Raw genomic sequence first — 27,222 nt, 5'->3', positions numbered from 1 at the left:
CATCATCTCCTTCTTGAAACACCCCTGCTGTAAAACTAGTTGTGAAACATAGGTGTAGACCATATAAGCTTTCGTAGATTAAAAAAAACACCTCAGAATTCCTGTGGCTTAACTTTTCTTTGATAGTAGGATTGCCACTTCCTTTATGGGAATAAGAAATGAAGCTTTTCCCAACCAACACAAGATTACTGCAATAATTACTAGTTGGAAAGTACAACAAGTGCTTTAGATGCAAGATACTTCAATGGATGTAGTAAGTGGAAAGAGCTAGAATTATTAGTGAGTCACCTAATGGAGCCAAACTGACCCTAATCAAAAATTAGAATGGTCTGTGTGCCGTATATAGGAACTACTAGATTACTCACCGCCATGGAACATTGCCCGGTTGCAAAGCTCGGTCCAATCACTGCCACATCCTAAGAGAGCATCATATGCAATCATCGGAGCATCATGACCTCTCCTTCCACCACGACCTTCAGAACTCCATCTCCTATAAGTCTGAATGGATAATTAATGAGTTTGGTTGGGTGAATTTGATGGCAAGGCAACCCAGAATATACAGGTTTAAATGCCACTCTTTTACTTTGCCTTTTTTCTTTTTCTTTCCATAGCATGGCACAGAAACATGAGGTAAATTGCAGATTGTGCTTTAAAATACTCCCTTTCTTGTTTCTTTTTAAAAATACTGGAGCTACATTTTCTCATTGCCTATTTCTGTGTGTAGTCAAGCCTTACTTTAGCATACATTAAATATTTCTTTAAAAAAAATATTTAATCTGAAACAAGAAGGAAACGGCCTTTCTTGGCTTTGGGGGAACCACACTAAGGTTAGATAGCTCCTCTTTCTTGGGTTCCTTCACAAATAAGGATTCCATTTGCCTCCATCCGTTTATCTGAGATTATGATGAAGTTTGTGGTGATGGTGATGATGATGTCATTTGCTTCTCTGACATCACCATGATGGCAGTTGCAACACTGCCTATGCGTTTTCAAAACTTGCCTACAGTTTATCACTTAAGTCTATAAAAATGTGGAATCCCACAAGGTTGCTTCCTCAGAGAGGGAACTGCATGTTACCGTTTTTGTTGTTCTTGGCAAACCTTTTTATTTCATTCACTGACCGTTGAACACTTTCTGTAAAGAGGTGGAGAAAATAGAGAGACAGAGAGACAGTGTGTGATCCAGAAAGTTTTAACCGGGACTTGTCCTATCTGCTGATTGAAGGTTCTTATTGCACAGATGATGGTTTCTTGCATGGGTACCACATTATACTGAGCATACATGTATATTTCTACAGATGAAGGTCACAGTTAGCCAACATTTTTTGAAAGCTGCAGCCTTCACAGAATGAGCAACAAAGGCCATATAGAAGATCTTAATGTACTATAAGTGGTGCCCCAAGTAAACAAACATCCTGACCGCTAAGCAATTGTCACATCTACATTCAGTGATGATATTGGAATTCTTAGTAATAGTTTTTCCAAGAGCAGCTTCTGCTGTATTGCAATTTCGTGAAATGCTGAAATGTAAGCAGATACTACCATAATGTTCTTGGCAAAATTTGCGTCCTATTTAAGTGCTGTTGCCTTTTACTTGGGTGCAATCTGTTTGGGGCAAGTCTCCAAGTAATAGAATGGATTGTGCATATTGTAACTTCATATGGAATACTGGTGAGGAAAGGGCTTGCATGAGTGACAAGAGAGCCATTTCATGAGGTAGGTCACCTGATCTCGTGGAGAGTCTTCGTACACTGGGATAATGCATTAAAGAATACTGGCATTGTAATGAAGACTATCTATGCAACCCAGATGAGACAGATGGTGAGGGGGTTTCAAATGTCAGAGGCACCCCGTGGAGTCATTGTCATGCAGGAGTACGATAGTCATAGCATTTGAATCAGATCACAGTTAAGAAAATAAAGAGAGCACAGCAGCGCACGGGTCTGAAAAAACTGCAGCTCTCATAGAGCGCCTGGGATATATAATTGGAGCCACCAGCAAACAGACATTGACATCTTCTTACCTCTTGTGCCACCAACTTAGCATGTCTGCTGAAAGAGTGGTAGGCAGAATTAGATTGCTAGAGGCATGTTCACAGTCCTTGCTACCCAACCTCAGCATCTGCTTGGTGACCTGGACAGCTAATTCAGTTCCATCTGACCCTATAAAACCTCAGCTTTGTTAAATTCTGCTCCCCAATCTAAGCATACTGTTTTTCTGTTGAGGAGACTGCCAGAATGTCTGCTTTCTACCATTTCCCACATTCTACCTCTGTAACCTGATCTTTTTCCTGCTTTGAACTGCAATGTTTGTCGTTCTAGTCCATCTACACATTAGCTGCCACATCTGGAACCCAATATTATGACCGCCTTAAGCTACACTGCTGGCTCTTCCCTTCACCTCCAGCTGCAATGGTGTGACCCTTGGATCTCCTATTCCCCATCTCACATGGAATATGAAGTTGATCCAGCAACTTCAAGAGCTGCTGGATCCCAACTTCCATCATCCCTGGCCAATGTCTATAATGGGGCAGATGGGAATTGGATTGCAATCATATCTAGAAGCCCACCCCTACACTCAACCTAGCACCAATCTAATATTTGTCCCATAGGCTTGAGTCATTCAGTAAACTTATACTACTACCATGTTATGGTACTTGGTTGCAATTGTTTCTAAATTAAAGAAAATAGGACATACTTTCAGATGGGAGAGTATCAGTACATATTTGTCCCCAATACTTTCAGAATTTTTGGTTGAAGAGTTTACCTTTTCTCTTTCCTCAGCATCATAATTATCAGGAAAGTTGGGTTTATTCTGGTTGTCTTCATTGATTTCTCTCTCCTCCAAGTAAAATTGCCATTTTGCTTCAAAGTAAAACCAATGCTCCTGATATTCTGAATGAAAAACAAATTAATTATGGTATATTTAATCTTGAATAGGTTCTTTCAGTGCAACAGCATGAATGACAAAATCCAATTTACAGAACTCTCATGAAGAAAATTAAATAAAACCTGTCCAACTATTTTTAGCCTCTCAACAATACTAATTAGCTTATCTTCACAATGTAAAAAAAAAGGGGGGGGGTAGATTTTAATACAATAGATTTAAATACAAATAATTAGGGTCACCAGACACACATTTTGGAAAACCAGAATGTAGATCACAGAGTCTATTAAACCTACAAACAAACTTTTACTGTAGTCCATTCAGCAATTACTACTGGGTCCTGAATACTGAGCAAAAGCATAAGAAGCCCTCCCAAGTCTCAACAGGAGCTATTTTGAGTGCAGGCTGTATGCTACCTGATGAGGCAGCTGGCAGTAACACCTTTTTTTCTTTTTTTTTTGCAGTATGATCTTCAGAAGGCAGCCTCTGCAAATAAACTAAGATGGGCATCTCTACCCATTTGTGCAGCTTTTTTCTGAGTATGCACCCAAAAGATGCTTAAAAGTAGAGAGGGTGCACTTTGTAAACTGGTGGTGTTTCACATGAAACATTTTCCTACAGGAAGCAACATCCCTGCCACTTCTACAGCATCCATTGCTGTAGCTTTGTTTCCGCCACCAATATTCAGCATACCTTCCTGAACCACTGTATCTGTAGCAAAACAAACATTTGCAGCACAGTTTATATATTGAGTCTAGAGCAGCTGTTCTCAACCTTTGGTCCTCATATGTTGTTGGAATACAACTCCCATCATCCTTAAGCTAGTAGGACTAGTGGACAGGGAAGCTGGGAGCTGTAGTCCCAAAACATCTGGAGACTCAAGGCTGAGAAAGGCTGGTCTGGAGGAAAACTTTTTTTTTTCTAAACACCAGATTGCTGCTGATTATGAAAAAGTCATTTGTGAAGTTGCTTCAGTTTGAGAAAGGCAGGCTATGCTCATTTTCTCAGTATGTGTCCCACTTGCACTTTGAAGACAGGAACAAAAACATAATTTTCTTATCCCTTTGCAAATAGCTTACTGATTCCTGCTGACTGAAAAGTTACTTTATCTCTTGTTGCAATCCGGAGGGAGCCAGGGATACCTTTAGGTATTTTAAGTAGGTGAAACTCTGATGTCGCACATTCTGTATCACAGCTGATCCTGGAAATCCTTGACCTGCCAGTCATTTTCATCCACCTACCTGACTATTTGCTCAGTCAGGATCTTCCCTCCCAACACCTGTTCCCTCACAATCACATTGCTCAGCTTTCTGCTTTTGGGGTTCCCCCCAAAGGCACTTGAGAGATGCTTCTTACTAGCCTCTTGTTATTTACCTATGGCCTTAGACATATGGTTTTCCTCCCCATCTTTCCCTTGCTTCATTACCCTTCCTTTCTTCTTTACAGCCCTGAAACCCTTTGCACTATGCTGTCCCTGAGCAGAAGGCTGACTTTTGTCAAAGAAGTTCTAGGCATCATCTTCTGCAGCATATAGCAAACATCTGTCTGAACTAAGTGCTACCACAGGTGATCACTTGTGGCTACCTAGCAGTAAAGCTGCCTCTGAGAACTACAGAGTGAGAATATGCAGAACAGGAAACATTAAACAAATGTGCTTTTTTTTAAAGAAAACAAAAACAAAAGAAATTGACTGAATAATTCAAAAGGAGTGATCCCTTGAGAAAAGGGGCTCACATTTGTTTCAGGCAGGGTTTTTAAGATGCCGTCCCCTTTATTTATTTCTAAAATAGCATTGCACTTCACTCCATAATGACAGATGCATGCTTTAGGAGTCTTGCATATTTTACTCAGGGTTGGAATCGTGCAAGAAGAGTGACAGCATCCTTCTGTCAAAAGCAGACCAGACCTATACAACTTAATCCTGCACCTGGTCTAGTGAGGAGGAGGAGGAGGAGGAGGAGGAGGAGGAGGAGGAGGAGGAGGAGGAGGAGGAGGAGGAGAAGAAGAAGAAGAAGAAGAAGAAGAAGAAGAAGAAGAAGAAGAAGAAGAAGAAGAAGTTGTTGTTTAGCTAAAAGCCAGAGAACTTCTGAGAAAGAACACAGGGCCTATTATTTGTCAGTAGTCGCCTGCATCACTATCCAAATATGGGTTTCGTTTTTTAAAATTGTGCATATAGGTATATTCCTAGAGCAAGGATTCAGAGAAGAGGGACAGGTAGCAAATTGATAAACACAAACACCTTTACTGGCATTATGAGTTAAAACATTTCAAAACACTAGGATACATGTAAAAGGGACAGGAGTGAGGCTGTTGAGGATCAGAAGGCACTTGATTGTTCTTCTTCACCCTGTCTATTCCCTAGAGGGGTGATTCATTAAGAACCCTTTCGGGTAAGATGGAGATTAAAAAGGAAGCCACTGGGGCAGTAACGTCCTTGTCCCTATCCGCTCATTTGACAGGTAGCATCTCTCTTTCTCTAGGCTCATGATAAAACCTTCTGAGTTCAAGATTGAAACAGACACCTGAAATGGCAGTTAGGGAAATTAAGCTACCAGAGCATAAACACTTCAATTATGCAACTTGCGTGTGAATTTGCAATTGCATATTGTGCAATGTTACCTGCCATGTGCCGAATCGTCTTCTTGCAGTATTCTTCAGCCATTGGGACAACCTTCATCATTTCTCTTCCCCACTGCACCAGTGGCTTTCCTTGTATTGCATATGAAACAAACAGAGCTGTGCACAGTGATCCTAAAAACCCTGAAAGGAGCATAGAAAAATGGTGATGACGATGGCACCAAGTAGCACCAAAAAGGAGGAGAAATCAGCGTACAGATGCATAAGAAACTACGTTTATTAAGCTCAAAGAAAGACAGCATGCACACATTTCAAGCTATATGCCTTTCTTCGGGAATATTTTTTTGTTCCCTATAAAACAGGTATTGAACTTCAAATAGCATTACTGTATGTGTATATAACTGACTGGTGCAATGCCTACTCAGAAGTCCTGTTGAACCCAGAAGGGTTTATTCTTAGGTCAAGTGGAGTTGGGATTGTAGCCTTCATCACTACTTTCAACCCCTGACCAAAGAGAGGCGTTCCAGAGAGGGTGCCACTACCGAGAAGGCCCTCTGCCTGATTCTTTTACAGAGGGTATGTGTGGAGGTTTCTGCCAGCCTCACTTGGGTAGGTTCTTTTTCTATTTGCTCATTTTAAATGGGGATTTTTAGTTGGAGGTTTCCCCTACGAAACGCTGGTCAAGTGTTGGTGGCACTGCTTCGGACAATTACTTTTCCTTTTTGATTCTGGCATTGATGTCCTCCAAAGAATGAGCGATTTGGCTGTTGTGTTAATTACAATGTGCCTGTTATTTTAGTGATGTATCGTGTTGAGATACTGTGCCTTTATAACACAGAAACCATGTGAGCCTTTTTTCCACCATTTAATCTCCACTGGAGGAGATGCTTCATCTACTCTATTCCTGAGAGCTAGACTGCCAATAAAAGCACATGAGTTTAAAAAAATAAATAAGGTGACAATTCTGATAGATTTACTGAATCCAATTAATCACTGTCATCCTTAGCATTCAATACAGATCCTTCATGCAGTGTGCCAAACACTTAAAAGTCACATAGTCTGCAACTTTATTTTGCCATTTTAAAACCTAGAAAACAAGCAAGATTGTGTGAGCATTTATCATTTAAAGTAATGAAACAAGATTGGGGAGAACTGGCATAATGGAATACTTCAGGAAATACGTATGACTTACAACTTGTGTCTCTACTTAGGAGGGAACCATCTGATATGTGATGATTGTTGGCTGAGATTAACATTCCAGGGTGATGACTTCTTTTACATGTCCAACTGATCTTAATGAGGATAACATTAGAATGGTGCATAGGTTTAAAACAACTGCTTTTATGGCCCTTAGAGCTACCGAAAATGAAAATCATGAAAACGAACTGCTGAAAATTAAAAGGAATTCATAATATGTTGCATGTTGAACTCTGTATGAACAGCCCTAAAACAGATTGATCAGAAGTTTAACCATAACAGTTTCTTGCTCTGATTAACCAGTGGTTTTGCAGGGTGTCACTGTTTTCATGTCAGACTGGACTACAGCCTAACCTGGTCTCAGAATGCAACTGTTTCTAGTTATTGCTTCTACTGACCTACAGTAATTTTGCAATTCTGATGGTGGGCATATTGCATTGTCCCCCCCCCCCAGACTGATGGCAGGTGAAGCTGCAGAACAGATGTGTGCCCCAAGCAATGGCTCTCAGATTGCAGACCACTGCTGTTCCCCTTACCAGGCTAGTGGATAGAGGAAGAGTCATAAATGAGTGTGGCTGGCTGGCTGAAACAACATTTCCTCATCCCCCCCAGATCTCAGAAGTAGGTGATATAGTCAAGCTGAGGTCAAGAATTGCAGTTGGGGTGTGTGTACTTTTAGTGCAGAACTTGAATCTGACATATTGCAATTGTGATATGGCACACTGCAGAATCCTTGCAAGAAAGAGCCCCCAAGCACTTATGCAGGCCAAGCTCCAGCCACAACTGCCCTGAGCAAAAAGCACCTTAAGTTTGCTACAGGCCTATGTATGCTAATTTGAGAGTTATGCCCACTGAAACAATAGGAGCTTCAAGGTAAACATGTTAAATTTTGTGTGTGTGTACACACATTTCTTTCCTGTTTCATACTTGAACACTATATTAGGTTTCCTCTGTCCAAATGGTACTGCAATCCACCCACCCCCACCCCCTTGACTGGGCTTCCTTCCAGTTTAGGAGCCCAGATGAGGACAGGGAACTATTAAAAACTACACAGGGCCACTTGCAAGGGGAAAGTGAAGAGCAGAGAAGGGTTAAACACCTCTCCCCACCCACAAGCTTTCCCCTGCAAGTGTCTCTTCACCCCTGCATTATGAGGAGAACACAAGGTAAGTGTGGTGTATTGAATACAATTTAGTTTATTGAATTTATGTGTTGCTTCCCACCATCAAAGAAGTCTTGAAGCAACTTGCAAAAGAAAGAAAGACATGTCCATTTAAAACAATGCAACATACTAAATGTGTTCACCTACAATAATCACTTGCAAGCAACCATACTACCCAAGAATGGTCCCAAAAGAAATAGCTGCTAAAAGCCAGACTGTTATTGTTGGGTAAATGCCAGAAAAATAAATACATCTTCTCCTGGTGCTGAAAAGATTGCAATGTTAGCAGCAGACAAGTTTTCAAGAGGACAGTGTCCCATAAGCATAGGACTACCACAGAAAACATCTGTTTTCCTATTGCCACCCTCTGAACATCTTTGCAGGGAACATACAGAGATTCCCTTCTTCAAATCGAGGTAGATTTATATGGAGAAAGGTCGTCCTCAAGGTACTGGGCTCCAAAGCCATGCAATACTTTGAAAAATCAAAACCAGTACTTTGAATTTGACTTGGAAACAAACTGGCAATTAGTGCAGGTAAGGTAAAAATATAAAAGGTAAAGGACCCCTGGCTGGCTGAGTCCAGTCAAATGCAACTGTGGGGTTGTGGAACATCTCGCACATCTCGCCGAGGGAGCCGGTATTTCTCCACAGACAGCTTTCCAGGACATGTGGCCAGCATGACTAAAATGCTACTGGCACAATGAGACACCGTGACGAGTGCCAGAGCGGACAGAAATACCGTTTACCTTCCTGCCGCAGCGGTACCTATTTATCTACTTGCACTGGCATGCTTTTGAACTGCTAGGTTGGCAGGAACTGGGACAGAGCAACGGGAGCTCACCATGACTGGTGTTTTATGTTGAGATTGCCCCATCTCTGTCAGCAACCTGGCGACTGTGTTCTGTGCTACTTGCATTTTTTTCCAGTTGCCTTCAAATGCTGTTAACAGACCTCAAGCCGCACACACAGATCAGCCAGGGCTTTGGCAGGAGTGCCAGTCTTGCAAGGGGCAGGGCAACCCAGAGTCAATACATCCTAACCAAAACAGTTTGATTTCCCTAGACGTTACCTGTAGGATGGTTATGAGTCATTCGTCCAACTTCAATGCTCACTTCAATGAGAGTTTCCAGCCTGTCAGGCTTCCAGTATTTCATCCCTAAGCACATGGCCTTTGTAGCTGCTCCAAATCCCGAACCTACCGTCAACAGCAACAAAAAGGCAAACGAGTCATGAACGGTAATTTGAATCACGTTTGATTGTAGCTGATGATGTTAGTGAATTTTGAAGTGGTGTGGGAGCCAGAAGGCTGCTGGGAAGTTGGTAGCTGGAGTCCGAGAACTCCGAGGGTGGGAGGCAGGCCTGTAAAGAGGGATGGGGGAAGACAAGTACACTTGCCCTAGACCTCAGGGGGCTAAGCTGACCAGGGGCCCCCCACCAAGGGCATGCCAGACTTAAACTGTCATGTCAAGAATGCCCCATACCTCCCAGCCACCCTGGACCCGAGAGAAGCTCTGCGCAGCCCTTGTGACGGGCAACAGGTGGCTCATTGCTAAGCTGGGAGGAAGATAGTAATTATAATTCAGTATACATACATATATAGGGTGTGGCAATCCAAAATGAAACACATTTTAAGTCCTGTTGATGTTAACATGAGAGCTAAGGGTGTAACCAGGCCCGTACAGAGCTTGTCTGAGGCCCTAGTTGGGAGTCTTGTTAGAATAAAGTTATAAACTCCCAGTACGTTTCCAAGCACCATTCAAAGTGCTGGTGCTGACCTTTAAAGCCCTAAACGGCCTCGGTCCTGTATACCTGAAGGAGCGTCTCCACCCCCATCATTCAGCCCGGACACTGAGATCCAGCACCAAGGGCCTTCTGGCGGTTCCCTCATTGCAAGAAGTGAGGTTACAGGGAACCAGGTAGAGGGCCTTCTCGGTGGTGGTGCCCACCCTGTGGAACACCCTCCCTTCAGATGTGAAGGAAATAAGCAGCTATCCTATCTTTAAAAGACATCTGAAGGCAGCTCTGTTCAGGAAAGGTTTTAATATTTAATGCTGTACTGTTTTTAACATTTGATTGGGAGTCACCCAGAGTGGCTGGGGAAATTCAGCCAGATGGGCAGGGTATAAATAATAAATTATTATTATTATTATTAACTCAAACAAAAAAGCAAACCACCCTGCCCCCTGGCCAGCCAAGCCCTCCAAGGCCCAGGGCAAATGTACCTAGCTGCCCCCACCCTGCTCTGCATATGCCTGGGTGTGACTATACATTTCTGTATCCCACTTATTTGGGAGTAAGTCCCACCAAACTCGGTGGGACTTGCTTCTCAGTAGACCTGTTCAGTGTTCTCTCTTGCTGAATTTCCTAATGAAATCAATTCAAGAAAACATTCACTTTCGCTGGATTGTTATATATGTAATATATTTTGAGTGAATTTATGTTTATATCCCATTTTTTCCCACTGAGGTAACTTACAATATTTTGAAAGAATTATAAAAGCTGGAGGTTGCTGATTTGGGGTCTCAGAGGGAAGGAAAGCAACAACTTTTACACCAAGCCTAGAAACAGCTCCTAGCAGAGAGTTCCCTCTCCACAAGCACCAACGTCTATTGCTTAGGTGGCAGCAGGGAAGGCAATCACACCCCTACATTATCCAGCTGTATTGATACCCGGACTATTTAATAATAATAAATAGTCCGGGTATTATTATTATTATTACATTAATTGAAGTGAGTTTTATCTTGATATTGTTAGATGAACTTTTGCAAGCCACCTTGGAGGTGTTTGAAGGGCAGGAATGTGGAAATATAAGTTAAAACAATAATAAATAAATTAAAGCCAGGCTGAATCTACACACATATATTTAAAAAGTGCTGTGAAAGTGCTTTAAAAAAATGTTTAAAAATATATGCGGAATTTGCCATTAGCTCACTAGAGCCATCTAGTGTCATATTTGTATAATGCACGTAAAACATTACATTTGCAGACATATAGCTGAGTCCCCAATCAAAAAACATCAATTAATAAACAGCAGATTAAACAACAACAATAAAAAGCATCCACAATAAGAAACACCATACAAAAATCCCCCAAAATCAAAATACTTGTGCAGGCCGCCTCTTAACACAATATAGAAGAAGAAGAAGAAGAGTTTGGATTTGATATCCCGCCTTTCACTCCCCTTCAGGAGTCTCAAAGCGGCTAACATTCTCCTTCCCCTTCCTCCCCCACAACAAACACTCTGTGAGGTGAGTGGGGCTGAGAGACTTCAGAGAAGTGTGACTGGCCCAAGGTCACCCAGCAGCTGCATGTGGAGGAGCGGAGACTCGAACCCGGTTCCCCAGATTACAAGACTACCGCTCTTAACCACTACACCACACTGGCTTACATCATATAAAGTTGCAAGATAAGCAAAACATTTTAAAAAATTGTAACAGCAGCATTGAAAACAGTGGTAAGAATAAATAACAATAAAATAATTAGCTGTCTAGAGGAAAGCACTGTCAGTGCCAAGCAGCCCTCTTTGAGGAAGATTTTCCAAAGACCCAGGACCATGACAGAAGAGGCCCTGACTGTCTCCCATCACCACTCACAGTATCTCAAAAGGGCAGGCATCTGAAGCAAGGCCTCTGATGACAACTCAAGTGTCATCAACCTAAGTTCATACAGTGGTAAATAGCCACTCATTGTTATACATAAAGAAAACAAGTAGCAGAGTTCATTTCCATACCAGAGATACAGAGACAAGGTTTCCAGGCCGGAGAATAAGGTTGCAGGATAACCTGAAACCCTGACCCTTTTCAAAATTCAGCACTAGGCCTATGAGGCCTTTTTCTCCATAGAAACCGTGGCTGCCAGCCGTTTTTAGGAGTTCGGGATGCCAACTGTGCTGTGTCCAGCTTGTCAGGCACAGGAACGTGCTTCAACCCTAGTAGTGGAACTTAGTCCTGGTATTTGCTTATTAGTCTAATGCTTCACACCAGACTGAATGGCTTGGTGCATGTTAAGCTATGAATAAGATTAAGCTGTTAGAGCCTCATAGTCTGTTGTCACCTCAAAAGGGAGAGGCAGGGACTAGGTAAAAAGGTCGTTGTTGTTGTTATAATATCCCCTAGCCAATGTAACCTTTAATTACTGGTACATTTTAACGATAGTTTTTTCTATATTTTTAGCTTGTTTTGTTTTATTTAAGCTTGGGGCTACACAAAAGGCACCTGGCTGTTGAATTGGTTGCCCCCACCCATTTATATATGTGGTAGTATGACATGAAGCTGGAAAGAGAGTGGGGGGGGCAGAGGCTGACTTTTTAAGGGACAAAGCCTCTAAATCCAAGTCTCCCATAGTCCATGCTTTATAGAAGTAGAAATTACCAACCAAATGTTTGCTAGCATTCTAGTGGCTATGAATATAGCCATTTCTCACTTCACATGACTTCATATACATCATTTAAGAAAGCAGTTCCAGAAGACAGCCACCTTTGCAGCACCATTCCTAAAGTCTGGCTTAATTGGGTTTATAGTTGTACTCACCTTATATAGATCCTACGTGGAATCTCAAATAGCTATTGTGATTTTGCTTTGAGAGATACACATACCTCCTCAAAACACTTTCTGAGGTTTCTATTCAATATATGCATGAATGAGAGCAGTGTGCTTGTAACTGCTTTACTACCAAACTGCTATTCATTCATGGAACGGGGCCAGAGGGGGGAAAGTGAGCTAAAACTGCCAGGTATTTTCTTTTCTCTTCCAGCAATTGCCATGAGAAGGACATAGTGGGGAGAGAGGCAGCAGCACTGTCAAACGAGGTTGATTGCAGAGAGACAAAAATAATCATCGTATTGCATTACAATGTTTATGCCATGAAGTTGCATCAATATATGATGCTGGTGTTGAGTGGTTCTATATTCCAGTGATATAGTGTCACATCAACACAGTGCTAGGTCTGGAATCTGCACTTTCCTTGTGAGGCCATGTGCAGCCAGTGAAGAAGACGTACAATGCCGCTTCTACATGGTTAGTACTAAAGACTGGAAAGTGATCTCTCTGCAGAATGCAAACAACAACAACAACAACAACAACAACAACAACAACAACAACAACAACAACAACAACAATAATAATTTATTTATACCCCGCCCATCTGGCTGAGTCTCCCCAGCCACTCTGGGCGGCTCCCAATCAAGTGTTAAAAACAGTACAGTGTTAAATATTAAAAACTTCCCTGAACATGGCTGCCTTAAGATGTCTTTTAAAGATAGGATAGCTGCTTATTTCCTTCACATCTGAAGGCAGGGTGTTCCACAGGGTGGGCACCACTACCAAGAAGGCCCTCTGTCTGGTTCCCTGTAACCTCACTTCTTGCAATGAGGGAACCGCCGGAAGGCCCTCGGCGCTGGATCTCAGTGTCCGGGCTGAATGATGGGGGTGGAGACACTCCTTCAGGTATACAGGACTGAGGCCGTTTAGGGCTTTAAAGGTCAGCACCAACACTTTGAATTGTGCTCAGAAACGTACTGGGAGCCAATGCAGATCTCTCAGGACCGGTGTTATGTGGTCCCGGTGGCCACTCCCAGTCACCAGTCTAGCTGCTGCATTCTGGATTAATTGCAGTTTCCGGGTCACCTTCAAAGGTAGCCCCACGTAGAGTGCATTGCAGTAGTCCAAGTGGGAGATAACTAGAGCATGCACCACTCTGGCGAGACAGTCCGCGGGCGGTAGGGTTTTAGCCTGCGTACCAGGTGGAGCTGGTAGACAGCTGCCCTGGACACAGAATTAACCTGCGCCTCCATGGACAGCTGTGAGTCCAAAATGACTCCCAGGCTGCGCACCTGTTCCTTCAGGGGCACAGTTACCCCATTCAGGACCAGGGAATCCCCCCCCACACCCTGTACCCCCCAAAACAGTACTTGCATTTGAAGCCTAAATAATACAATAACTACCACAGTGAAGTTGCGTCTCGGCCCATACTCTGAGAGGCATCACATATGCCTTATTTTGCTCCCCAGGCAATTTGGTTTAAATAGATTACTTTACATCATGGGCAGCCAGACTAAGGCCCGGGGGCCGGATGCGGCCCAATCACCTTCTCAATCCGGCCTGCAGATGGTCCAGGAATCCAGCATGTTTTTACATGAGTAGAATGTGTCCTTTTATTTAAAATGCATCTCTGGGTTATTTGTGGGGCATAGGAATTCGTTCATTCCCCCCCAATATAGTCTGGCCCCTCACAAGGTCTGAGGGACAGTGGACCAGCCCCCTGCTGAAAAAGTTTGCTGACACCTGCTTTACATGGACAAAATGTCCAGGTTAGTGCAGGCCCCTAAAAGGATCCACGACAGATTGTATTCCTGAAAAGAAACACAAATTGCAGAACAAAAAAATCTGGACCAGAAGGCATCGTGCCAAGAACAAAGACTCTTTAAATAGACATTTAAACTGGACAGAGATAACTTACAAAAGGACGCAGTGCCCTACAAAAGGAATTCCTGGCAGCTTGCTTTTCGCATCCCAGGCAAATATGGAATTGCTGAAAAACTATACAATGAGTACAATCTTTCCCCACGTGGTCATAGTGCCCATACAAGGAAGAAACCTGCCCTTACGCATCAACACGTGTAACTATAGGCAACTTATAAAGCATGTAAAGAATCAAAATAATTATATACTTCATTACTGAGTGAGGCATTATTCTCAGAAGTAGATTAAATGAGAATGTAGGGGGAGGATCGTAGAATATCTGTTTTGCAATGCAGAAGGTTCCAGGTTCAGTCCCCAGCATCTGCAGGAAGGGATGGGAGACAATCCTGCCTTAAATCCAGGAGAATCACTGTTCATCAACTGTAGAGAACACTGAGCCAGATGGACCTATAATGTGACTTAAGCATAAGGCAGCTTTCTATGTAAGAAGCTGTGGTTGCCTCCAGAACCAACAGTACTTCTTTGGGGCTATGTAAAAAAAACAACAACGTAATGAACACTGATTTAAATCAGTTAGTGCTGAGATAGCAGCAAAATGGGGGAAACTTCAGATTGCAAAAATAATGCAATCACATTCATGTTTACTCAGAAGTAAGTCCTTCTTTGTGCAATGAGGCTTCCTATCAGGTTAGTGTCCATGAACTCGCAGCCCAACAGTGCAATCCTATACTTAGAAGTAAACCCACCGAATTCAGCTGCTGCCCTCAAGTGTAGTACTGAAGTAGGATTTTTAAGCAGAAGTTGGATGGCCATCTGTCATAGATGCTTTATCTGGGATTCCAGTATTACAGGGGGTTGGACCAACCGAAGAATTCTATGATTCTACCAGTCAGATCGGCTTCTGTGTATGCATTTGGTTGGTGGTGCCATCTTGTTCTTTGCCTCAGGCAGCAAAATATATTGAGCTGGCCCTGACTTTATTATTCCTTACCAATCCACTGTAGGTTACTTTAAAGTACAATGATGTAGGATAAGTTTCAGCTCAGAAAAACCACCACCTTACCTTTCTCATTAAATGGTGTGTGCCAAGCCAGGAGATAGTTGTCTGGCTTCAGTTGGGAGCAGCCTTCGATAGTAGCAGGATCTGACCGTCTCCCAGGAAGTTTGTCAATAGCATCCACATAACGTTTTACAAGTTCCCGATATAGGTCTTCTAAACACCAGTAATCTGTTCAGGGGAAGAAAAGTGTTATATAGTCAGATGAAGCAGCAGGGAATGTTCAAAAGGAGAAAAGGAAATCACTCCTCCTGCTGCTTTTTCATTTGTCAAGGTTGCTAAAGATGGATCAGTGACACCTTAACACCCTTGAACTACTCTGTCAGTGCTATTTTTCTAGAAAAATGAGGTGCTGGAACTCACCATGAACACCTCCCTTGTTCTCTTATAATGGAAATGGCACCTGAGAAGTGCCGGAACTGAGCTGTGGTGAGTTCCAGCTGTGGGGGGGAGGGGGAAACCTGCCCATCATAAACACAATTAGGAGGTTAAATAATGTATAGTGCAATTCTATGCATGTTTACTTAGAGGTGTCAAGTGAGAGAAAAGCTGGAACTGGGGCATATATATTTACATCCTACCTTTCTAGGCAAAATGCCCACTCTGTGTGGCTTACACAACAACATAAAGCAGGGGTAGCTAACATAATACCATCAAACACAATACCATAAAATTTAACAAAAGCAGAAGAGCAAAAATTATAATCAGAGGGAAATTAACCTTTAAAACAGTTGAAATAATATACAGTGGTACCTTGGTTCTCAAACGCCTTGGTACCCAAACAACTTGGAACCCAAACACTGCAAACCCGGAACTAAGTGTTCCGGTTTGCGAACTTTTTTTCAGAAGCCGAACATGCTCTGTTTTGAGTGTTATGCTTCCGTTTTGAGTGCCACACTTACGTTTTGAGTGTTATGCTGAGGTCTGTCTGTTTTTGCTATTTATTTTGCGGTTTTGTTTTTGCAGCTCTTTTTTGTTTTGTTTTTGTGACTGTGTGGAACCCAGTTCAGCTACTGACTGATTGATTGTGTGACTGCAGTGCATTGTTTATTGCTTTCATGTTATGGATCAATGGTCTTGTTAGATAGTAAAATTCATGTTAAATTGCTGTTTTAGGGGTTGTTTTTAAAAGTCTGGAACGGATTAATCCATATTGCATTAATTTCTATGGGAAAGCACGCCTTGGTTTTGAAACACTTTGGTTTTGGAATGGACTTCCAGAACGGATTACCACTGTAGCTTTTATTGCAAGGCAATGAGGGGACAACTGTAACTCTTTGGGGTTCTTACTCCATAAACTGGATACCATGGTGGAAAAAAACTCTGTATATGAACAGGGGCACTTTTGGGATCTCTATATCCAAAAAAATTTGTAGAAAATGGAGTGGCTGAAACAGGGATGCAGTTTTATATATTCATCCTGGTGTATTTCCAGGGAGACTAGATAACGACGACATTGGTTATTTAATGAGCTTTCATTCTGATGTGTTTGTAGGGATGTTAAATGACCTTTCACCAAACAAGTGCTGTCCTGTGTGTTCCAATGCATTTCCCTGTCACTTTCCTTATTAAAGAAGTGGGTTTGTTGCACAAGACCTCTCCATCAGCTATAAAGGTACAACCTGAATTAGTCCATATGTGCTTAAAACCCACTCCAAAATAGCACCAGTCTGGAATCGCCCTGCAAAGCCATTTTTAAACGTTCCAACAAACAGAACTGAGAGATACATATAGAAAACAATGAATAAATAAATAAAAATTAATGTAGCTAGCACTGGGCATCACCCATCCCTCTCCTAACCCTACCCAAAAGTAGTAATGTTGAGAAAGAACTCTACCTCGCTCCCCCATGCGAATTCCATAGCAAATGTAGCCCATTGTCCCATATTGCAGGTTGAAAAGAACTCTGGCTGGGAGAGATTGATTTATGTCAGCACGGCAGAGTATTGTACACTTAATACTTCAGATCAGGCTCTAAGTCACTTATAACAAACTTGCAATGTTGGACCACTATCACATTTTCGAATGAAGCTGAGAGAGTAGTTTACAGTCAGAATGCATTGTTTTTCCATTGGTTTTATTCCCACATTGCAGGTTGGGGTGAGATACAACAACCCTGCAGTGGTTCATTGTTATAACAAGGAAAGGTAAGTCGGGATAAGCCCTAAGTATTTTGCCCTGGCATTAACATTCCTCACCCTGCGGTGAAGTGTTAGGTAAGTTAGGACGCTCCTCTATTTATAGTCCTGATTTTAGGTTCCATTATGTCTTCCATAAAGAAAACTTCCCTTCATTTCCCTACTTTATTCACGTGAGCCATATTATTGCTTGGTACTATCCTATGTGAATATTAAAAGGCAGCGAAGAATGGGGAGGATGGAAAGATCAGCAGATTAAAGGTGTGTTAAGCCATTCCTAATTCATCTCTAGTCAAGATGTGAACATCTTTGCACAGGGTAAAAACATCCTCAACCTGGTCAACACTCCTGGATGTGTACACAAACAGAAACAAATCCAATGGAGCCAGGCTGATGGAAATAGCTTGGGGGCAAAGCGCTGTGAAACATTCTGGCTGGGAAGGGGGGAGAAACAACTTTACTGCACTCTAAAATTTCCCAGACATAGCTGAGATTCACCCATCAAAAATGGTGTCTGGGCGGAATTTTCAGCAGTCACTTGAAATGTCTTTTTCTTTTCACTTTTAGTATAGGGCACATTTTGGATAACATCATGTGACCACAGGATAAAAGCCCAGCACTGGAAATGCACTGAATGCATAGTAAAGGTAAAGGGACCCCTGACCATTAGGTCCAGTCGTAGCCGACTCTGGGCTTGCGGCGCTCATCTCGCTTTATTGGCCAAGGGAGCCGGCGTAGAGCTTCCAGGTCATGTGGCCAGCAGCAGCAGCGCAGAGCAGCGCACGGAACCAGAGCAGCGCATGGAAACACCGTTTACCTTCCTGCTGGAGTGGTACCTATTTATCTACTTGCACTTTGACGTGCTTTCAAACTGCTAGGTTGGCAGGAGCACGGACCAAGAAACGGAAGCTCATCCCTTCGCGGGGATTCGAACCTTTTGATCAGTTGACCTTTTGATCAGCAAGCCCTAGGCTCTGTGGTTTAGACCACAGCGCCACCTGTGTCCCGAGTGCATAGTAAACAGTAATATAAACACAACCCAAATAACAAGGGGTACACAGACTTAACAGTTTCCAGTTCTGTTTTTCTGTTAACTCAATATATGTGCCTGAATACAGAAATGCTGGAGGTAGCTTCCAGGAGGTTCCCAGAACATGGCTATCAGCTTCAACCATATGTGTGCACCTACTTCCAATATAAGGAGGCAGCCACAAGTTTTTGAGCTTGCGTGAGCAGCTGCTTCCATAGTGTGCAAATTGCAGCTAAAAGGTTCACAACCATGTTCACTGGTGCTTTATCTACTAGCTGGGCCTTGAACTTTCTCATCATGAGAACTGATGCAGTGCTAACGCTGAAAAGAGCCAAACCCTTGGAGATTCAGACAGAATTGTATTGGCCATGATGGGGGAATATGCAGACCTGTTTGGCCTCCTGCAACTTGTTATATTTGTAATTTCAAGGCAGCCCATCTCACTACAGCGCTTCTGCCCATTGCATTGTTGATTTAGGTCACACTGAATCCTGCAGTATGAATACAGATACACCTGATGCACACCACCTGGTCAATGGCTCCAATAGCATCATAGGTCCTGGGGCACTCTGCCATGAATGCCAGTGGTCCATATGCCTTGACGTAGGAGAAACAGATGATCACATGTCTACATATTGTTGCACGCCACCACAATCTCTCAGTGACGTGAGATTCCAGGGGCTCCAGGGGCTAACCCAGGGTTGTTTCCTTTTGGAACGAGGCACAGTGCAGACTATGGTTCCTTTTACAGATAGGTAGCCGTGTTGGTCTGCCATAGTCAAAACAAAACAAATTCCTTCCAGTAGCACCTTAAAGACCAACTAAGTCAGTTCTTGGTATGAGCTTTCGTGTGCATGCACACTTCTTCAGATACACTGAAACAGAAGTTTCCAGACCCTTCTATATAGTGAGAAGGTGGGGAGGGGTATTACTCAGAAGGGTGGTGGGAATGGGTGATTGGCAGATAGCTGTGATGAGCCTGTTGACGACTCTTAACGACTGCAATAGGTCTTACAGGAAAAAGCAAGGGGTGAAAAGGTGAAAAATGGCTTTGTCATGTATAATGAGATAAGAATCCAAGGTCTTTGTTCAGACCAGGTTTCTCCATGGTTTTGAGTTTGGTGATAAGTTGTAATTCAGCAGCTTCTCTTTCCAGTCTATTTCTGAAATTCCTTTGTAGTAAAACAGCTACTTTGAGATCTTGTATAGAATGTCCTGGGAGATTGAAATGTTCTCCTACTGGTTTCTCTGTCTTGTGATTCCTGATGTCCGATTTATGTCCGTTTATTCTTTGACGTAAGGTCTGGCCTGTTTGTCCAATATAGAGAGCTGAAGGACACTGTTGGCATTTTATGGCATACACAATGTTAGACGATGAGCAATTAAATAGTCCCGAGATGGTATGTGTGATGTTGTTGGGGCCAGTAATGGTGTTGTCCGGGTGTATGTGGCAGCAAAGTTGGCATCTGGGTTTATTGCAGGCTCTGGTGCCAGTGTCCGTGTTAGGTCTGGTTGTAGTATTATTGTGGGTTAGGAGTTGTTTAAGACTGGGTGGCTGTCTGCAGGCAATTCTCTGTAGAATTCTACAGACAGAGACTCTCACCTAAGAGATCTACAGCAAACCTTTTTAGAACTAAAATACCCAACAGATGAAGTTAGACAACAGATCAACAGAGCCAGACTGATACCCAGAGAGAACTTGCTGCAAGACAGACCCAAAAAAGAAAATAACAGAACACCTCTAGTCATCACATACAGCTCCCAAGTTAAAACAGTACAACGCATCATCAGAGATCTACAACCTCTCCTGGACAATGACAGTTCTCTTTCTCAAGCTCTGGGAGGAAGACCTTTCATTGCCTACAGACAGCCACCCAGTCTTAAACAACTCCTAACCCACAATAATACTACAACCAGACCTAACACGGACACTGGCACCAGAGCCTGCAATAAACCCAGATGCCAACTTTGCTGCCACATACACCCGGACAACACCATTACTGGCCCCAACAACATCACACATACCATCTCGGGACTATTTAATTGCTCATCGTCTAACATTGTGTATGCCATAAAATGCCAGCAGTGTCCTTCAGCTCTCTATATTGGACAAACAGGCCAGACCTTACGCCAAAGAATAAACGGACATAAATCGGACATCAGGAATCACAAGACAGAGAAACCAGTAGGAGAACATTTCAATCTCCCAGGACATTCTATATAAGATCTCAAAGTAGCTGTTTTACTACAAAGGAATTTCAGAAATAGACTGGAAAGAGAAGCTGCTGAATTACAACTTATCACCAAACTCAAAACCATGGAGAAACCTGGTCTGAACAAAGACCTTGGATTCTTATTTCATTATACATGACAAAGCCATTTTTCACCTTTTCACCCCTTGCTTTTTCCTGTAAGACCTATTGCAGTCGTTAAGAGTCGTCAACAGGCTCATCACAGCTATCTGCCAATCACCCATTCCCACCACCCTTCTGAGTAATACCCCTCCCCACCTTCTCACTATATAGAAGGGTCTGGAAACTTCTGTTTCAGTGTATCTGAAGAAGTGTGCATGCACACGAAAGCTCATACCAAGAACTGACTTAGTTGGTCTTTAAGGTGCTACTGGAAGGAATTTGTTTTGTTTTGACTATGGTTCCTTTATACGGTTTATTTATACGTGCATACAACCTGAGCCTACAATGGATGGGTTTGCAGCATTAGCAACCCTAGAGGGTTTTGTTTCTCCCATAGCTGCAGCCTTGAATTCAAACAGAAATCAAACATTGATCCGACTCTCTCCCCAGCTTGCTGTTTTCCTTCTAGGTCACATCTCAACTCTGCTTTTCCTTCTAACCATCCCTTTCCCATCTCACATACACCTCTTTCCTTTGTTTCCTTTAACGGCCCATCACCCAGGCAATCACCTCACCAGGAAGCTAGCTTGGCTTATATTATAACACTTGTGGGATCCAGGGGTTAGGAAGGTCTCTGCATACACCTTACTTTTTTACCTTACCCCCACCACAAAGCCATAATACTATCCTGGCCAAGAGATGGCACAGTTGTTTTGATCAATGGCAGCTATATATTCAACTTTATGGTCTAGACACTATTGATTTTTCACATTTGGAAAATGGTAAGGATATGGAAGGAAATAATATTGTATAGCTGCTTTAAGGAGGGAGGCAACTGAAAAGTGCTGTTACCTGCTCTAGAAAACATTAGGACTGTGAAGCTGCAGAAGCAGCCACTCTGCAGTCCAGCCTGAGATTTTTATGTTCTGGTTTCAACAACCCTAAAAGATAAGTTATGGTAAATCAATTTAGAGATCACCAAAGGACAAAGGAAGATAGGGTTCAGATAGATGCCTTACACTTAAGATAAAACCAGATGCCATTATTAGATTTCAAATTATCTTTCATTCAGTGCTCAGTCCAGTAGACACAAAAGGTGATACAGGCAACCTCCATTTACGGAGGGGAGGGTAACATGAAATTGTGTATATTTGAAACACCATTGGAAAAGCCTGCAAAAACCCTGTTCTGTCCCCACCCCATCCCTTTTTGTGATGTTTTTGGGTCACTTACAGACAGCCATGCACATATCAAACACGCGTAAAAGGAGGCTTGTACTATCTCAACCCATGATGAGGAAGTTAAGGTGCATTTTGCTTTTCAAAATGGGAAAGCATGTATTTTCTTAAATGCCTAGAAACTGATTTTATCAAGTTCCTATGTCTAAAACAGGAAGATCACGCAGCACACATGTATTATAACAACTGGTGCTTACAATTGCAATTGATGGAATTCAGACAGAAGTTCAAAAACGAGATATAGAAACAGCAGCTACCCTGCTGTATACGCTATAGGCAGAGGGATATGTATGTAGCTTGCTTTTGTACAGCTAAAAATGGTTGCAAAGCAGCTTGATAAGCCTTGCAGATAACATTTATGCTCATACAGAGGTCAAGAAGCAGGAAACATGTGACATGCATTTAATCACTGACTATATTCAGAAGTATGTTAGTCATCCTTTTCCATGATAGGTTGACATCTTGCCATTATCTTTAGGGTATTAGCTCCTGCTCACATCATTGGCTAACCAGTAGCTAGACATGAAATATCCCAGATTCTCTTCAGCAGGCCTCTGGTGGCTAAATTTAGAGCATCTCAGCAGCAGTCAGATAAGAGTGGAACGTCAGAGAAATTTCATTGACTTTCCTGATTCTAGAAAACACGCTGAGAAGTGCAACACATTTGCAGAGCATTAGTCTTCAGTGAAGATACAGATGTTTTGTTCAGCAGTTATCTTGAAAGTATCATAAAAACAACACATATATTAGGTTGTAAGATATCGTTGCATTCAATAACTTGACAATATTGGATGCTTTTTATGCAAAGGGAGTTGATACTTACTATGAAGAGCAGCTGTCTATATACCAGTCAGGAATAGGCAACTCTGATAAAGGAAAATGGCTTAAGGTTTTCCTTTCCCCATCCATGTTTCATTCAAGGCAAGTTTATGTCAATGCATCCAGTGAAAGAAAAATGTGTTCTCTTAGTTTATACCTTTCAACAATAAATTCTATATAACCAACAAAGAGAAAATGTAACCTTCTTACTGTGAATGGAAATCATATTCATTCTCATTCATTATATATATTTTTATATATAGTGAGAACATTGAGACTCAATTATTCTCAGTAATAAGGTAGACCAGTATTCTCTTCTCCATATTGAAATAAAAAGATGAGAAATAGTTGGCCACCTAGCAAGCTCATACTTGAGGTGGTATTTGAAGGGAAGACTCCTTGTCTCATTTACATTCTCAGCAACCATGCTAGTTATATGGCAAAACCAAGATATCATATGCATTGATAACTGAAGGTAGCATGAATTTCTGCACAAACTGGCTGCTTAGGTAACAGAACACAATAATTACAGCTGTTCTCCAGTTTTAGCCTTCCCCTCCCAGCTTGCATACAACCTGAAGTTTTTCCTACCTGTGACGAGAGCCTCGGCTGTAGCCATGTGCATAAGAGTATTATCACTGATTGGCCATTTGTCAGATGACAGGACCAGGTTCTCGAGTCCTCCAATTTCTTTCAGTTCCCCTTGAATCTTTGCACCTAATGCATTATTTTCCCGCATGAAATTTCGATAGCCCAGAGCATCTCCTACCCCTGCCAGCAACAGAGCAGCCTTAAATTTATCCATCATAAGGGGGCTTCAATGCTTCTTCGGTTCTCAAAAACTGTCACTTGTTGTTTCTTTGTTCCTTTGCCTTCCAAGCTCAGGTCAAGCAACACTTTATATCGGAGCCATTGTGTCATTGCACAGAGCTGTCTGTATAAGGCAAGCCTTTCCTTTTCTGGCTTTGCAGATGCCACCACTTGTCTGACATCCAATGAAGGGATAGAAATTGTTAGTCCAAGAATTTTCTGACTTATTTTTAAGCTGCAAGCTCCCAAAGTGTGCAATGCACTAGTCCATGCAAGTAGCAAAAATCAAAAACCCTCCTAACAATCCTGGACAAAGCAAGCCAAGAAATATTTTGGCTATCCAGTTCAAGTAACTCTACACCTAGAAAAACACATGCTGTAATCAGGAGGTTTATTTTTACAGCTGTGCAAATGAGCATATTTTTCTTTGACTTTTGTACTACTGTATTCAGTTACTTTTTTTGGGGGGGGGTAACTGAGAAAAACACAAAACAAGGACAGTGATTATAGACACCAGAGGAAGAAGACCATAAAGGTGAGAAGGAAGGTAGCAATAAAAAGAAGAAAATGGAAAGCCAATTCATCAATGAACTGAGCTGGCTTTAAGTTTGTTTGCTGCCCTGCAGCACACTCATAAATGTTTTATTGCAGTGAAACAACACTGGGCCATACAGAAGTAGTTGAACAGTGTTTCCTTCCTAGTGCTCCTGCATGAGAATCACATTATGTACACACATAGTTAGGTTATTCTGGGGCAACTAGGCATTCCCCAAAGGATGCTTAGCTTTGGTTTCTATTTCCAGCATAATTCAAGGTTCTCTCTCATTAAAAAAATCTCTGGCAGGATTCACACTTGAGCATGTAGGTAGGAAAATACTTTTACATTTTATCCACTGTGAGAAAATACAGAAGTGTAAACTTTGAACAACGTGATTTAAATAAAATGTGACACAAAATTTCACAGGCCTATGAAGGAAAGGGGTAGTTCTGTAAGGCAACTCACAAGCTAACAAAAAGGTGCTACTAATTGCTAAAAGGAAAGGCCATCTTTTAATATTCTCTTCATTCCACCTCTGAGAATATAAAATTATTTCCTAATATAGTAATACAAAAACAGCTTTACAAGCCGAACAAGATGATGATCCATCGGTATTTTGGAAGATCCATATTTAAAAATATGAATTAGTTATGGCAACTGACCACTTCCTGTTTTAATTCCCTGAAGAGCATAGGGTTAGAAGAAAAAACCTGGCAGTTTTAACAAAGCATGGGTTGCATTTGTGTAAGATTGTCCCAAAACATGTTTTCAGAGATTACAGTAATCTTCATTCATACATTTTCTGCAGAGAATTTAGCACTCAAACCAAATTTTGGTGTTACTAATTAAATGAACTTATTTCATCAGGTAGTAATACAGTATCTCTTTTGCCATCAAGATTGCTGTTACTCGGTTACACAAATGTCATGCACATACTACAGAGTCCAATTGACACTACTGATAAATCAGCTGGATTTGCTTTGAACACCTGAGTTCGGAGTCATTGTTTGTTCTTGAGCAAGTCTTTTTCATTCCAGCTTATGTTCCTGTTACATGTACTGGAAATTATAACCTGATTCAAAAGTTTGCTGCGATTTGAAAATAATATTGTTATATTGTGTTTTGTGCTTATTGCCTTTAATGTATAAATCCACTCCCCCCATTTTATGACTTGTTAATTATCATTTTTGGTGCACAATAACAAGTATTTTGTTGGCTCTGATGAATGGAGACAGTGCTCGCAATCATCACTCTCTTCATTGCAGTTTTAAGGTTAACCGAACAATAGATGTTGCAGAAAATTATGCAGCGTATATTTAGGAATTTGGCCACCATTAATTCAAATCTTGTCCCTTGATCAATTCTGGGATCCCCATGAAGTTCCAGAATTCTCAATGTACCAGGGATATGTTAAATTTTGCAAATATTGCCCATCATACTAAACTGTATTAAGGACATATATCCTCAAAATATAAGAACAGGAGAACGTAAGGGTTGTGATAACCATCTGCATGCTCAAATACATTAAGCTGCTAGTTAAATTCTAATACAAAGTATCTACATGCTGCTAAGATTTTCATGTTTAACCTGCAATACATGTCTGTATCCAATATCACATTTTAACTGTTTAACACTTAAATTAAGAAGCAGTAGACGAATGTAATTGGTTATTAGAAAAAAGCAAGGGTTTAACATTTAAAGACAAAGCATTTCTATCCCACTGATCTTGCAAGGACAGTTTCAAACCTAGTGCAACCTGTTAGGGTCTTCTTTTTTTGCTGTAGATCACAGATAGCTAATCTGTGGCACTCCATATGGACTCTTAACTGCTATCAGCCTCAGGCAGCATGGCCAAGACTCAAGGATGATGAGAATTCTAGTCCAGGAACATCTAGAGAACCACAGATTAGGAAGGCCTGCTGTAGACCCCATCTGAAGACATTTAATGTCCAGATACATTTCTGGGCAAATGCATTAAGGTAGTTGAATAACCTTTTGAGAATACTGTACCTGGCTTTTTCACAGTTCCTAGCCTAACCACCTGGCTAGAAAAATAAGAGATATCTAAAAGCTGTCATACTGGCATCTAGTGGTGAAATGAAAGATAGGCAACATTCAATTCACTACTGTTGTTTGTACTGTAGTTTCTATTTTCCTTACTGAAGTTTCACCTTAGCAGAACACAGATGATGATGTTAACCTAGTCTAAAAGTGAAATTGGTCACCTTGTACTACATAGCTTGACATTACCCTCTATTGGCTCTTTTGTAACTCAAAAGGAAGGCTTGTGAAATCCACCACTTTACATGCTTTCAACCTTATTAGATGCAACATGGGACCCAATTTAATTTATTTACTTTATTTATTGCAAATGTTCACCTTCCTCTATTTCTTTCTAGGATAACAAGTTACAAGGAAGAGATGGGCTCCTGGAACTTTGACTGCCATACAGAGGGGAAATTTAAGAAGGGAAGTCATGCAGGCTGAGAAAGATATGTCTGCTGAAATCACTCCTTCTACATAGGAGGCACAACAGTCCTGTCTTCCTTTGCATCTATATTGTTTAAAAAAGATAAAATGATGCTGGTACCATTTGTGGAACCCACTTTAGGTCAAGGCGCAATGCATTTCTCAGTCCTTAATCTATGAGTTGACAATCAATACACCTTTAGTTCTTGGCCACGATTTGGAAATCACTCAGTATCAGACTGCTGCATATATAATGACATAATCAAATGAACTTAAGCACTTTTTAAGTGACTTTGATTTCAGTGGGAGAATTAAGCATGTGTATGCCTTGCTTCCACTAATATCAGAGGAACTTAAAATGGTCTTGAGTCAGATCGTATACATAATATACTTAGAAAATTCAATAGGCAATCATGAAATATCAAATGATTCTTGAATGTTTCCTCTACATTCAAAATATTAACAATAGCCACAATACAGATAATTGGTTGCCTCATTATTGATCAAGTACAAACAAATTCCCTTAA

General features: G+C 41.6%; 1 protein-coding gene and 1 long non-coding RNA gene across 5 annotated transcripts in view; one reads left to right on the top strand and one right to left on the bottom strand.

Moving 5' to 3' along the window:
* ADPRHL1 (ADP-ribosylhydrolase like 1) overlaps positions 1–23,972 on the bottom strand; it is a 38,802-nt gene extending 14,830 nt beyond the window's left edge. For 2 of the 4 annotated variants that reach the window (XM_081857963.1, XM_081857964.1), the window contains exons 1-6: positions 23,470–23,972; positions 15,306–15,470; positions 8,893–9,018; positions 5,505–5,645; positions 2,766–2,893; positions 366–498 (exon numbers count right to left, since the gene is read on the bottom strand). In XM_081857963.1, coding sequence (XP_081714089.1) covers positions 366–498; positions 2,766–2,893; positions 5,505–5,645; positions 8,893–9,018; positions 15,306–15,470; positions 23,470–23,686 — 910 coding nt within the window. In that variant the 5' untranslated portion in view covers positions 23,687–23,972. The remainder of the gene's footprint in view (positions 1–365; positions 499–2,765; positions 2,894–5,504; positions 5,646–8,892; positions 9,019–15,305; positions 15,471–23,469) is intronic. The other 2 variants (XM_081857965.1, XM_081857966.1) reach the window with 2 other exon arrangements.
* Positions 11,212–26,836, top strand: LOC309339952. The gene is made up of 2 exons (XR_014155693.1): positions 11,212–11,494; positions 26,626–26,836. It is a non-coding gene; the product is annotated as an uncharacterized lncRNA (long non-coding RNA).
* The last annotated feature ends 386 nt before the right edge of the window (positions 26,837–27,222 follow it).

The sequence above is a fragment of the Podarcis erhardii genome (genome assembly GCF_964252035.2).
Source record: "Podarcis erhardii genome assembly, chromosome: 4".
NCBI lineage: Eukaryota > Metazoa > Chordata > Lepidosauria > Squamata > Lacertidae > Podarcis > Podarcis erhardii.
Note: the sequence above shows the minus strand (reverse complement) of the source record. Positions and strands in the feature narration are given on the sequence as shown.